This window comes from Ostrea edulis, chromosome 1 (assembly GCF_947568905.1).
Source record: "Ostrea edulis chromosome 1, xbOstEdul1.1, whole genome shotgun sequence".
In the NCBI taxonomy this organism is placed as follows: Eukaryota; Metazoa; Mollusca; class Bivalvia; order Ostreida; family Ostreidae; genus Ostrea; species Ostrea edulis.
In genome coordinates this window covers 79,443,609-79,457,621 of record NC_079164.1, presented here as the reverse complement: position 1 = coordinate 79,457,621, position 14,013 = coordinate 79,443,609, and the positions used below count along the sequence as shown (strand labels likewise).

Genomic DNA, 14,013 nt, shown 5'->3' with positions numbered 1-14,013 from the left:
TTTCCGGGCTCTAAAGCGTTATCCTTTCCACCTACAGTCACCATATCATACATATGGACTACCCATGGGATGATGTTCCCTATCGATTTTGGGGTCAAAAGGTCAAAGGTCAAGCACACTGGACATCGAAGTAGCAATATGGTTTCCGGGCTCTAAAGCGTTATCCTTTCCATCTACAGTCACCATATCATACATATGGACTACCCATGGGATGAAGATGTTCCCTATCGACTTTGGGGTCAAAAGGTCAAAGGTCAAGCGCACTGGACATCGAAGTAGCAATATGGTTTCCGGGTTCTAAAGCGTTATCCTTTCCACCTACAGTCACCATATCATACATATGGACTACCCATGGGATGATGTTCCCTATCGATTTTGGGGTCAAAAGGTCAAAGGTCACGCACAGAAAGTAGCAATATGGTTTCCATTTAAATTCTTTAACGGCTTTTTTCATCGCATGGAGATGCTGTGTTCCTAGATACCTTTTGGATCATAATACTGAAGTTTTACAGTACCTCTTGTTTGGATTGTGTATACATATACTGAAATTTCATTTTTAAAAAGGATTTCAAATGGAAAACGACAGTTTAGATTTATTTGCGGATATTGATGAAGTCAACGCTATTCTTCAACAGTGCGAGACAGACTCTATCGAAATTTTGTTTGATGCCAAAGACATGGTGTGCCCCATATCGGGATGCAAAGGGATAACGTTTTCCTCCTAAAAGTTTGGAGGAGAGCCATAAGCTTCAGTCTGAGAAGTACCTGTGTCCCGTGTCCAACTGCCTAGCAGAATGCAGAAGAAAAGCTGACATGTGGAATCACATCAAGGGAAAACACGAAATTAATTCCCAGAAAATGGAGTGCATTACCGCCAAGTATGAGACCGTGGTCCGGGAAAACGAGGGTTATGTTGACCCTGGCTTATTTATATACGTATAGGGGAGGAACGAAGAAGGAGGAGGCGATGTCACTTCAAGTAGATTTCCTTAAGGAACTGGGAGTCGACCAACAGGTACCTGTTAAGCCTGAAGTCCTCTAAACCAGCTCCTCCATTTAACAAGAAGAGGAAAATGACAGTTGAGGAATATCATTCAAGGGAGACAGGGTCAAGTTCAGTGACGACACAAACCTCTTGGAGGGAATATAAGCCACTTACATTACCTCCCCTACCTACGGACATAGACGAGCTACAGGTCTGCTTTGCCTGGTTATTTAATGGGATCGACCAACTCGGGAGGAACAGGGTAGCCAAAAGAAGACTTGCGAGATACGGAACTACAAAGAGAGAGGCAACTCAGACAGGAAGGAAGAACAAAGAGATGGAAAAGGAGATCAGGCGGTTGAAAGAAAGTGGCTTATTGTTTTCTGAACAGTGAAATAGACTCGTGCATTTTTGTTTCAGAAAAAAATAACCTCTCCTGTCAATATCAGGATTATACATACCTACTAATTTTAAAACTGATGAGATATGTTGTGTTTTTTTAATTGGAATGTAAATAAGATAGTCGCTGTATATGTATTGACTAATGTGGATATCACATTAGATTTTAAGAGAGGGGGAATGTGATGGTTTTGTTCTATTAGAGTTATGTTTAGGCCCGACCGTGTTTCTTGTGCGCGCGCCGAGACTGTAACACTCGGCCGGTGGGGGATTCTAGAGCGAGATAACTTGGGAACGGGGGCTAAATTCTGAATTATACAGCTTTTAGATGGTAAATATCACACTCCCTTGGACTTATTATGATGCTGTATCATATCTTGCTAATTAATTTGTAAATACTGTGATTTTACTAAGAATATATTATTTATTCTTAAACACTGAAACTATCTTTATTCTTTTTGAATACGGAGATACACGGGAAGACTGAAAGTCCCGTTACAGTATTTGTGACCTTGATATGTGCATTTGACGTATATCTTAAAAGGTTTCATATTCGCCAGATGGTATGTGATCGGGTTTTTAATATCGAAAGTATTCCTTGTGACAAGACCTTTCTATCAGAATAAATGGTTTTAACCTTGTGTATTTGTACATGTAGGTCATCTATCAAATGGTTAAAAATAAAGTGAGAACGGATGTATTCAAGTCATGGCAATTCTAACAAATGCTAACAGCCAGCAAATAAATCAATTTTATTTCTATTTGTCAGACAGTGAAATGTTTTAGTTTGGATACTTTTTCATTTTAGACCAGCAAAGAAATATTGTTCATTTCATGTTTTTACAGACATTTTTATTGAATTTGGATATGTTTCATATAAAGCATTAAGTTTACATTTGTAAATCCTTTTCTGCTTTCATCAGATGAGCTGCTCTGTCAGGCAGTATACATTATGTAGTATCAGTCAATAATTGATGCTGTATTCCTGCTTCTTCAGATGGGTAATAGTTGCCCGAGGGCTAATGAGGTCATTCAGAATATCATTACAATGTAACTTACGCTATTTAAGTTTTAATATTTATGCAACCACATTGCCATAAAATGATCACTCCTTATGTTTTCAGATTTTATTTATATTTTTACACCAACTTTTATGATAAACAAAGTGTGTTTGATAAATCTGACATTAATATTATTTTTTAGTTCAGTAGTATAGTTATTATAAATATCATTTTTAAATAGGATTTTAAAATGTTATACTTTTGATAAAAGCAGAAAGTTTGAATCATGATGCATGTGTGTGTGTATATATATATATATATGCCGATATATGTGTATGTGTATATATATATATATATATATATATATATATATATATATATATATGTATATTAATACTTGAAAAATCTTAATATTTATCTCATAAAATTTTTGATATTCCAAATTATGGTATATTATAATAAACTGTTTTCAAAAACCAGTTTGTTATGTAGTTCTTCGTGGTGAGGAAAACGGATACATTTTATTGAATTTTTAGAATATTGTAGACTGCATTGAATGAGAGGCGATCAATAAGCACCATGGCAAAAATGTTGTGCAAGCTGCATACTTACATTTTATCAATGCACAGAAATATTGAAAATCAATTTATTCACAAAATGCATACCCTTTGCAAGGCGACTTCAATATGCAGCATTTTATTTTGGCTATAAATATTTTGAAACATAACAAAACAAAAAGTTATTTTTCAAATTTCACATAAATTATATATATATGAATTCCCTCTAGTGCCCTATGGGTTTTGAAAGTCATTGTGTCTATTCTAAGGGAGTATAAATAACTTGTTTAATTGATGAGGAGGGTTCATAAAATTTTCATGTATAAATGTCAAGAAAAGGGGGGAAGGGTCTCCCGTTATGACGTTTTGAAATAAAGGAGAAATTCGAAATATGTCCAGAATTAAAGTTCAAATGAAAATCTCATTCCACAGATTGTCTATGTAACTGACTTTTGACCACGCACTTGTTTCTGTAAATAAGTTATGACGTCTGTATACAAATGATAGTTATGGGTATACATACGTCGTCGTCGTATAACTTTTTTTACAGAAACAAGTGCTTATGTTTTTGACTAAACAAGTTGGTAATTTATTTCCAATTCTGGGGCTAAAGGACATACAAAGTTCAAATACATAAATCATAAAGGAGTGATTATCCACAAGAAATAAAACTTACAATTCATGATAAATCTAGTTTTATTAAATGAACTTTTTCATGATCATTTCTGTCCTGGAAGTTATAAAACTAACTACTCATACTCAAACTCAGCCATTTTGTTTTGAGTACAACTCTGAGCAAGCTCTGAAGCATACTCAAAAAATCTTGAGCATATACTCCATTTGAGTATGATTTTATAAAGTTTTGTATCCTTCACTTTTGAGTATGAAAACGTGCTCAAAACAGTTTTATAACTTTCAGGCCTGTTCTATAGCATATCAATGAAGATCATCAATTTATCACTCTCTCAGTTCAATGAATTATGACTCATGTCACCGAAGAGTGATATAGACCCATTGGGACCTCTTGTTTTCTTTCAAACGATAACACTCGGGTTAACGGTAAGCGATGTAATCCATTGCAACTTCTTTTCTGTTAAATTTTTGATTTGGGACTAATGGGCTTTTGGACTTGTAGACCTTCAGCTTGGTGGATTTTCGGCGTAGTGGAGTATCGAATAGGTAGACCTTCGGACAAGTAGAATAAGTAGGTGGTCACCATTCTAACTACGCGTCCGTTCTGGAACCCTACTGCATGTTAAAATGTATATTCACAATCTACCATTCTACTAAGTTTGACACTGCATTGTGAAGGTTCCTTCACTTCTTTGCCTCGTGCACCAGGATTATTTCCGATCAACATCGGTTTTCTTTAAGTCATCTGTAGTGATAGAATTTTTATGCCAATGACTTGTCTACATATATGTATAGTGTTAATCTTTATGTCTCATCAAAACTTTAAATAAATCGTTCAGAAGATAAGTCGATGGAAAATGACTAAACTTAGATATGTAATATACCTGGACATCTATAATAGTATATATTAGTACCTCACAATATTCGTAATTTATATATCATATGTATATATTGGATTTGTGAAGGTATAGGACACGGAATGATCGTGTTAACTGGTATTATCAGCACCTACTACAACGTTATCTTAGCCTGGGCCCTGTATTACTTGGGGATGTCATTTTATCCTCAACTTCCGTGGACCAGCTGTAACAATGACTGGAACACGGTGCACTGTATGTTAAGGGGGATGAACACGAGTTCGCCAAATTCATCCCTATTGGTGGAAAATCATTTGAAGAACGCAACCAATGTCGCGAACCATACAGACATGCCACGAACACCCGCAGAGGAATTTTGGGAGTAAGTAAAATATAAGCACTATTTATTATTTAGGCAAGGATAAGAAAACAAAAAAGAGGACGAAGGCTTCCGAGTCGCGTTCATGTTTTCGATATGAGCCCTTAAATTACTTATTTCATGTACGTATTTCGTTTATCTTGTATTGTTCATATTAAAAATTTCAGCACAGGAGAACCTTAACGGAAGTAGACATATAAAGGTGTGATGTTAGTACCGATTACTGGATTATTTTAAAGATCTGGTTTCAGACAATGTTTTGATATAACACTTTATTTTCATGTTTTAGAAATAGGCTAAGCATTATTGGGGATGTGATCTGCAAATTGGGGATTTCCTGTCTGCAAGTCTTCAAATATCGTAAACGTCTACTTGGATCATGAGTTTATCCAGATTTTCCGTATGAGTGGAATTTTAAGCGAGACACAAATTTAGTGATTTTTCCATAAAACTGGGTATAAGTATAGCGAGAGCTAATTTTGGCGACTTTATAATTCTAAGAAAGATAACTATTGTACGATTCGGAATAAATCATTAACGATGTTAGTTTTCGCTATCTCAACACCCTCACTAATAATGCCAAAATTAAATCCTCGCTAAATTTCTGCTTATACGGTAAATTTTGATATGCATTATATATACAATCTAAAACAATTAAAATCGAATATCACCGGAAACAGGAATTATGAATTGGCAGGGGTTGATTCTCCAAATTGAAATACTTTCATGACTTGTGTCAGAATATAGGTACGATATTTAAAATGTATAATGATTGGAGAATACCTTGGTATAGTCATGTGTCGAATTGTGAATTAGATTTGTCTTTCAAAACACACGAGTTTAATAATTACCCCGGATATCCAAAAATCACAGAAAGCTGCTTTCTGTAAGTGGATGTGATTGGGGTTATGGAGAAGCGTGGTTAAGAAGCACTAAAGAAACATGATTTGCTATTGGTATTTAACAAGTGGATAGAAAGATTAAATACATGTGTACCTGGTATTTCAAATGTGAACATTTAAGGCGAAATGTGTTGGACGTCTCTGATGGCATCGACAATCCTGGAGGTATCCGATGGCAGCTTCTACTATGTCTACTGGCCTCCTCGCTCGTTGTATTTTTCTGCTTGTTCAAAGGAATTAAGACTTCTGGAAAGGTAACAGTCAATGACATTTTCAAATATTTGCATATATTATAATCGATACCAAAATAATAGATAGTGGGTTTTGATATGGTTTGGTTGTTCACTGCTTGATTAAAACGTATAAAATGCATGGTATGCAGAAATACATAGATATACATGTATAGATATTATCTGGTGTTTGTAGATATGTGTAGATAAAACAAGAAATATATCTTAACCGCACACAATGTATACTGTAGTTTCAGCCATTTTCAGATTTCAACGTGCTTCATTGACTTGCAGGTTGTATACGTGGCAGCCACAGTCCCCTATCTCTTCCTGCTGACGCTGTTTATACGAGGCTTGACGTTCAACATTGACGGAGCTGTTAAAGGGTTGGGAGTTTTCCTGATTCCGCGCTGGGAGGACTTACTGAAATTTAGTGTAATAATTCATTAAATTCATAGATCATCATTGCAGTTTAGGGCAGATCTCTAGAGCCTGTAAATCGATTAAAGATCCAGGTTTGATTAAGAAATATTTACATTCACTTTGTTTTCCTTTAACATTCGTGCTAACGGAATCTGAAGGTTAATGGGGGCAAGGACACGATTTGAGCTGAACAATTTAAAATTTTATTTTTTCATTTTCATTGTATATAATACTTAATTGAAGTATTCCTAATTGTCAACCAAAATTTGAATATTAGTTGTTGCGTTACATGTGAGATACAGCAATTACAATTTCTTGTTATGTAAACAAGGCCCTCGTCATGTTATTTGTTTACATATGGATTGCTCAATTGAAAATATGTTTAAAACACAAAAAGATGTCAAAGACTAGAAACTATTTAATTGTGTTAAGAAAAGAAAAACATGTAATTTGAAGAAATCTGCTTTAAACAAAACGTTTACTAGTATATTTAACCTACATGTATGTAAACAAAAACATGGCACAAGCCTTGTTTGCATAACAAAGATTTGTGAGTTCTGTATCTCCCATGTACCCCAAGAACTAACATTAAAATTTTGCTGACCATTAAAAATACCTTATTAAAACATTTCTACACATTGATAATGGAAAAATAAGATTTGAAAATTTCCATCTCAAATCGTGTCCATGCCCGTTTTAATATCTTATTTAAACTTTCAAGTTTTGAAATAGGCGAACCACTTCGTATGAATCCACTTGACGTAATCTACATAGGCTAACCAGAACACGTTTTTTCAAAATCAAAATGTACATATAAATATAATGGAATGCCTTTTGGTTTTTGAAAGCAAAATTGAAGGATATTTACATTTTAATTACAAGTATTTTAAACGTGGTTGTCAGTTTATGAGGTAATATTTATTAGTGGAACAGGTTCGGAGGAATCTCCAGAACCTGGATATCAATTACAGATCAGAGTTTAATTAAGAAATGTTTACATTCACCCCGTTTTCCCATAATCTTCAATTTTGGATAGTTACATGTAAGAATGTTAATATCTCATAAACTTTTGAAAAGGGCTACTCACTCCTTACCAATACACCACCCACAACTATATCATACAAAGTGCTCCATTTAACACTCCGGTTTGAAAATGCTCTAAGTACATCATTTCATATAGTAATACGTTCAAAAACTTCGGGACAAATAGTCTTCAGTTTCATTTAGTAATGTTAATAAGTGTCACACTCACAACAGTTAGCATACCCGACACTCCTTAACAAAATAAAAGTACAAAAGCTTAGTGATAAAGATAAAACAATCGTTTTACTATAAAAGTGCAAGTAACCTTTACTCTAAAAATTAATGCCTTGTATTGGCATTCGAAAAATCACCCAGTCTTCTCCGTTGAAGTTCGAACGCCGTTCCAAATGTGTGCATTCCGTGCTTCTCTTAACAGGTGTGGTGTGATGCGGCAGTGCAGATGATTTTCTCTGCAGGCATAGGAATTGGGGGAATTTCTACGTTGGCAAGCTATAGTTCCTTCAACAACAATATTTTCAGGTGAAAGTTCTTACAAATATGATACCTCTATGGATGGTAATACTAATCTACATTTAGGTTTATTTCTTATTGTTACAATGTTCACCTAATACATGAAAGGTGAATATAACGAACAGTGATCAATCTAATAACTCCTAAAATCAATACAAATTAGATAGTTGGGCAAACACGGACCCCTGGACACACCAGAGGAGGGATCAGGTGCCTAGGAGGAGTAAGCATCCCCTGTCGACCGGTCACATCTCAGTAGAAAGTTAACAAATAGTCGTAGTAGCGCGTTCGCTTCGCAACCGGGAGGTCATGAGTTCAAACCCTGTTCAAACATGACCGTTTCAAACCAAAGACATAAACATAATTAGTGGTGACTCCTCCGCCAAACACTCGGTATTTAGAGTGGGAATTACGGGTCTTGCGGGGGCTTCCGTGGCCGAGTGGTTAGAGCATTGCGCTCAATATCACACGGCCTCTCACCTCTGCCGGCGCGAGTTCAAATCCTGCTCGCGCCGGGAAGTGAGAAAGTTTCCCAGTTTACTTTCGGAAGGTCGGTGGTCTCTTCCCAGGTATATAATAGTATCTGGGTTCTCTCTTCCACCAATGAAAACTGGGCGCCACCAGATAACTGAAAAATTGTTGAGTGTGGCGGAAAACACCAATCAATCCAATACGGGTCTTGTGGATGACCTTTAAAATGGAGGTTCCACAGGCGTTGGCATGTTAAAGAACCCACACTACTACGGCCCTGAGCGCTAAGCATAGATCTCAATTTGTGTGGTTTCACCTCCAATTGAGGACGTCGCAATATGAGTTAAAATTTCACGAAGAGACGTAAAATAAAAAGCAACAGAAAGATTAGAAAATGATAAAGTTTCGATGGGTTGTCGTACCTACTGTTTTTAATCAAATATAGGTTAAAGAGCACCGTAATTCGAATATATTCATTTAGAGTCTACTAGTGTTCGCCAATGATTGATGGTATATTTGTTAAAACGTATTTATATTGTTCGGAATATGTGCAGAAACGTGTGTACACAGTAACTAAAAGACACCTGAAATCCTGTACTGTTAGTTAATTAAAACACAGACTTTACTACCCCTTTATCACTGTAATCAGTGTGTAAATGCGCTAATAACTTTGAATATTCACGGACATTTAGTATGATCTGATGAACTTGCAAGGAATATAACACACTGTATATAAGATGTAAACAGAATTCAAATCATGAATGTTTGAGTGGAGACCTACATTGCTATATTAGAATAAAATGAAGTTTTCCCACAATATATTAATTTTGATGAAATTTTCTGATCCGCAGGGATGCTATGATATTACCAATTCTGGACGTTTTGACAAGCGTTTTCGCCGGCTGCGTGGTGTTTGTGACGTTGGGTGTTATGGCCCATGAAGCTGGTGTACCTGTTGATAAAGTTGTTGATAGCGGTAAGTGAGCGTTTGTGATTATATGAATGTAATATTGATCAATATACAACCAATTATAAGAATTTCAAGGAAAGATTCTTTACTTTAAAAAAACTGCTGTGAGAGTGCAATGCGCTTTAACTTTTAGATACTTTAGTAAAACAATGAGGTGTGACTGTTGTCATCATTATGCATATGGCGTGATCGTCATCTCTATAGTCCAGTGGGGATCCAGGTTGGAATAGGTCCTCAGTACCCCTTGCTTGTCGTAAATGGCAACTAAATGGGGGCGGTCCTTCGGATGAGACCGCAAAAACCGAGGTCCTGTGTCACAGCAGGTGTGTTACGTTAAAGATCCCTCCCTACCAAAGGCCATAAGCGCCGAGCATAGGTCTAAATTTTGCAGCCCTTCACCGGCAATGGTGACGTCTCCATATGAGTGAAATATTCTTGAGTGGGGTGTTAAACAATATTCAATCAATCATCTCTCTAAATAACAAATTTCATTTTTTTAAAATATACATCAACACCAAGTGAAACAAGAGGTACTGTGAGCAATGCTCACTAAGAATACCCCCCGCCTACCCCAATCTCCCAAAGGGTGTTGATAATAGGTATAAACTACCTCTTTTCTGAGTGTAAAAAACAAATGGCATGACAAACCGAACCATATTGCTACTTCGATGTCCAGTGCGCGTGACCTTTGACCTTTTGACCCCAAAATCGATAGGGAACATCTTCCTCCCATGGGTAGTCCATATATATGATATGGTGACTGTAGGTTGAAAGGATAACGCTTTAGAGCCCGGAAACCATATTGCTACTTCGATGTCCAGTGCGCTTGACCTTTGGACCCCAAAATCGATAGGGAACATCTTCATCCCATGGGTAGTCCATATATATGATATGGTGACGGTAGGTGGAAAGGATAATGCTTTAGAGCCCGGAAACCATTGCGTCTACAGACGGACGGACGGACAGACAGACGGACAACCCGATTCCAGTATACCCCCCCCCCCCCCCAACTTGTTGCGGGGGGTATAATGACTGATGAACGCGTTTTGCGGTCTATAATATACACATTTACAACCATGTTACGTAAAGTAAGAACACTAAACGGAAGAGCAGACGGGTGATCACATGAATTCCTCATTGACAGAGAAGGTCAGCGGTTTCTTTTGGGTTTGTGTAATGATTCACTGAAAAAACTTTTTAAAAAAATTACAGTCAGCTTTTCATTAATTTCTTGTGCTTAATACGACAAGGATAAAGGAAAATTGACATAAATTGTCTCTAATGCGTCGGCAGTTCACATAAACCGCGCGGGTCGGTTACATCTTACCAAGTACTGTCAACTGCTTTACGCATTATTGACAAATAAATTCGAAAATATAGAACAGAAATATTGAATGTACATAGTTGAAGCTCTCTTGTGTAAGAACAGATTTGATAAGGAAAATAACAATTAAATATAAATATAAGACAATATGTTATATTTGTTTCCCTCTAGGTCCAGGAATATCATTCATCGCTTACCCTGAGGCAGTTTCTAAGCTCCCCTTTCCCCAGATATGGGCAGTTCTCTTCTTTTTCATGCTCTTCATTGTCGGACTTGATAGCCAGGTAAAACGTATTGTAACTGTGTAGAACATTTTGTTCACATGTGTCATTATAAGAGGTGATCCTATCCGTTTTGTATACAGGATTGAGGAAAGGCAGCATTTCTAATGATACAATTTGTTTTTAAATGAATGATGCAAAAAATGAAATAATCTAATTCAGAACATACTCCATATAGCTGAAATTTGTTTCGGTGTGATGACTGACTTGTGTTTTTTAGATGGTTCATATTCAGACTTTGACAGCTGCTCTTCTGGATAATTTCCCGAAAGCTTTAAACAAATGGAATACTGTATTAACCGGAGTATTGTGTTTGGTTAGCTTTCTACTAGGAATCCCTTGTATCACACAGGTATGTAGGAACACACACAAGGCAAAGTGGTGGTCTCCATCCAAGCTCATATGTCATCTTCATTTTGTTTTCATTTTATTAAAAGTACAATTTCTGATAATAACTATGAAGTAAAGCTCCCTTAAACTCTTCTCTAGTTATCCAGACTGTTAAAGTCGGTGTTTACTCCTGGTTTTCACTGGTGTGGTGAGATAACTTCTAAAATGTGGGTCAATCGTGACAAAAGTGGAAGCTCAACTTGATCTGTAAATCGCTGCCTATGTTTACGTCGTGTAGGTTTGACGCGAGGCTCGAACTCACGACCTCCCGGTTACGACGCGAACGTTCTACCATGTCGCTACCGCGACCGATGGATGTGTAATGGTTATATAAACACGAGATAATATATACAAAACATCGTTCAGCTATTGCTTGCGAGAGGATTGACCCTTCGAGTTTGCAATATGTATAACAGCATTGCGCTGTCAATCACGGAACAGATGTTACAACCTATCATTGGGTCAAATGCTGTCTGACGTGTTTCATACCGATTGTTAGGCCGTTCTTATACACTGATTTTGACTACGGATAACTCCGATTACCTGTTCAGGATATAGGGTTCCCGGCGGGTATGACCAGTCTACAGGGGATGCTTACTCCTCTTAGGCACCTGATCCCACCTCTGATGTGTCCAGAGGTCCGCGTTTGCCCAACTATCTATTTTGTATTGCTTATAGGAGTTATGAGATTGATCACTTTTCGTTATCTACTGTTTGGGGCAACATGAAAAACAAGGACGGTCTTTACAAATTATGCAGACTTCAAAAGCGAGCTGCTAGATTGATTTTAAATAGAAATTTGTATACATCTACAATATAAATGATGCAGCAACTCAGGAGGAAGCATCTGTAGGACTATTTTGTAAATAGAACTATCGTTCTTGTCTTTAACGTTTTACATGGTCTATCTCCCGATTATTTATATGTTGTTCAGTATGTTCACGGAATTAGCCGTTGATCTACCAGATTAAGTCAAACTAATTCATTATATATCCAGAGGGCAAAGACACAATATTCTAAAAGATCTTTTACAATTTGCGGTTCACAGTTATGGAATAATATGCCAGGATTGTTTTTTTATATATATTACCCAACATTGGAAGCTTATAAATCCGCTTTTCTTGACCTTAACATCATCGAGTCTATATCTAATTGATATGGTAGTGTAAAGCTTGTCTTTCAAGAATGTTAATTTTACTCCATTGTGTTTTATATTTGTAGGGAGGTGTGTACGTTCTAACGCTTATAGACTGGTACTGTACCAGTGTGTCGGTCATGCTGTTAGCACTCATAGAAGTAACGTCATTGGCCTGGTGTTATGGTACAGTATTAAAAGATGTTTTTAAAAACACATGCTATTGTAAATATATTAAAGTAAAATAAATTCATTAAGAAAATGATGATAATGAATCTTTTTTTCTAAAAGTTATATCTAGTTGAAGTAATTTTATGGTCTTATGTCTATATTATCCTGTGATATTTTTATTATGCCCCCTTTTCAACCTTATACGAGTTGTGAGATTTATCACTGTTCGTTATCTTCACCTTTCACTCGTCGTTAGGTGGGTCGGTAGACCAAATGTCCGCTCAATATATTTAGAACCATTCATTTCGTCGTAATGATATTTCATGCAGGGATTGAAATTAAGTAGCCAAACGGGCTACCAACTTTCAAATTTCACCAGCCCAGAATGGGATTTACCAGCCCATATAACGAAAAACACATTTTGTCAGAAACATTCACTTTATTATTTATTATTCACTGCATTTACTCTAACTCATGTTCTATTTCATTTTCCATGTTTGGGGAACGTGCAAAACATGCCTAGCTCATCGTCTAACTCCAACCACGGTCTGTTTTCCTTCCACGAAATTTTCTCTTTCTTGTTAGTTCGTAGTTTTTATTTTTTCTGTCTTTCGTTTATTTGTGGGATCGGGAGCCTTTAGCCCTTCAACAAATCCCTACATGATGCTTTTCGGATTTTCTTAATCGGGCTAATCTTCGCCCATGTGCGACTTAACTAACAGGAAACATACCACGCAACGTAAATGTAGATACCCAAATGCACAATTTAAAATTCCGTAATATTGCTACGTAAGACACCTTGTGAAAAAAATCGTATAGAGCTTCGCCGATGGTATTTTTTATTATTTTATTTAAAAAGATAAAAAACACAAACTATGATTTCAATGAGAAACCATGTTTATTACCGATATCAGAACATTGGACATAGAGGAAATTCTGGTCGCCAACCGGGCCGGTGCCTTACGAAGTTTTCGTTGCCCGTACCAATATTTAGTCGCCACGGGCGACCGTTAATTTTAATCCCTGTCACGTGTGACTTGGTTACGAGTAGAAGAGGACCTCAATTTATTTTAAGGTCAAGGGTCAATCTACATAGGAAGATGCTGTCCTCTCAATATCTTGAGATAACTTGACAGACATTAAACTTGGTACACTGATAAATTGTGTGGAGTAGATGACCCGTCCTGATTTTGAGGTCACATGGTCAAGGGTCAAAACTGAACATAGGAATCTACTGACCACTCAATGTTTAGAGAACCTTTTGCTTGACAGACATTGAACTTTGTACACTGGTACATCTTTTGGAGAAGATGACCCCCGTTGATTGTGAGGTCACATGGTCAAAGGGCAA

At 36.7% G+C, this 14,013-nt stretch overlaps 1 protein-coding gene across 3 annotated transcripts in view; it reads left to right on the top strand.

Annotated features, from left to right (window-relative positions):
* The window catches only part of LOC125679325 (sodium- and chloride-dependent glycine transporter 1-like), a 37,321-nt gene that overhangs the window by 18,719 nt on the left and 4,589 nt on the right, over positions 1-14,013 (top strand). For all 3 annotated transcript variants that reach the window (XM_048918453.2, XM_056162127.1, XM_056162131.1), the window contains 8 exons: positions 4,541-4,814; positions 5,835-5,967; positions 6,238-6,378; positions 7,826-7,929; positions 9,243-9,367; positions 10,857-10,969; positions 11,187-11,318; positions 12,578-12,677. In XM_048918453.2, the coding sequence (XP_048774410.2) occupies positions 4,541-4,814; positions 5,835-5,967; positions 6,238-6,378; positions 7,826-7,929; positions 9,243-9,367; positions 10,857-10,969; positions 11,187-11,318; positions 12,578-12,677 (1,122 nt within the window). The remainder of the gene's footprint in view (positions 1-4,540; positions 4,815-5,834; positions 5,968-6,237; positions 6,379-7,825; positions 7,930-9,242; positions 9,368-10,856; positions 10,970-11,186; positions 11,319-12,577; positions 12,678-14,013) is intronic.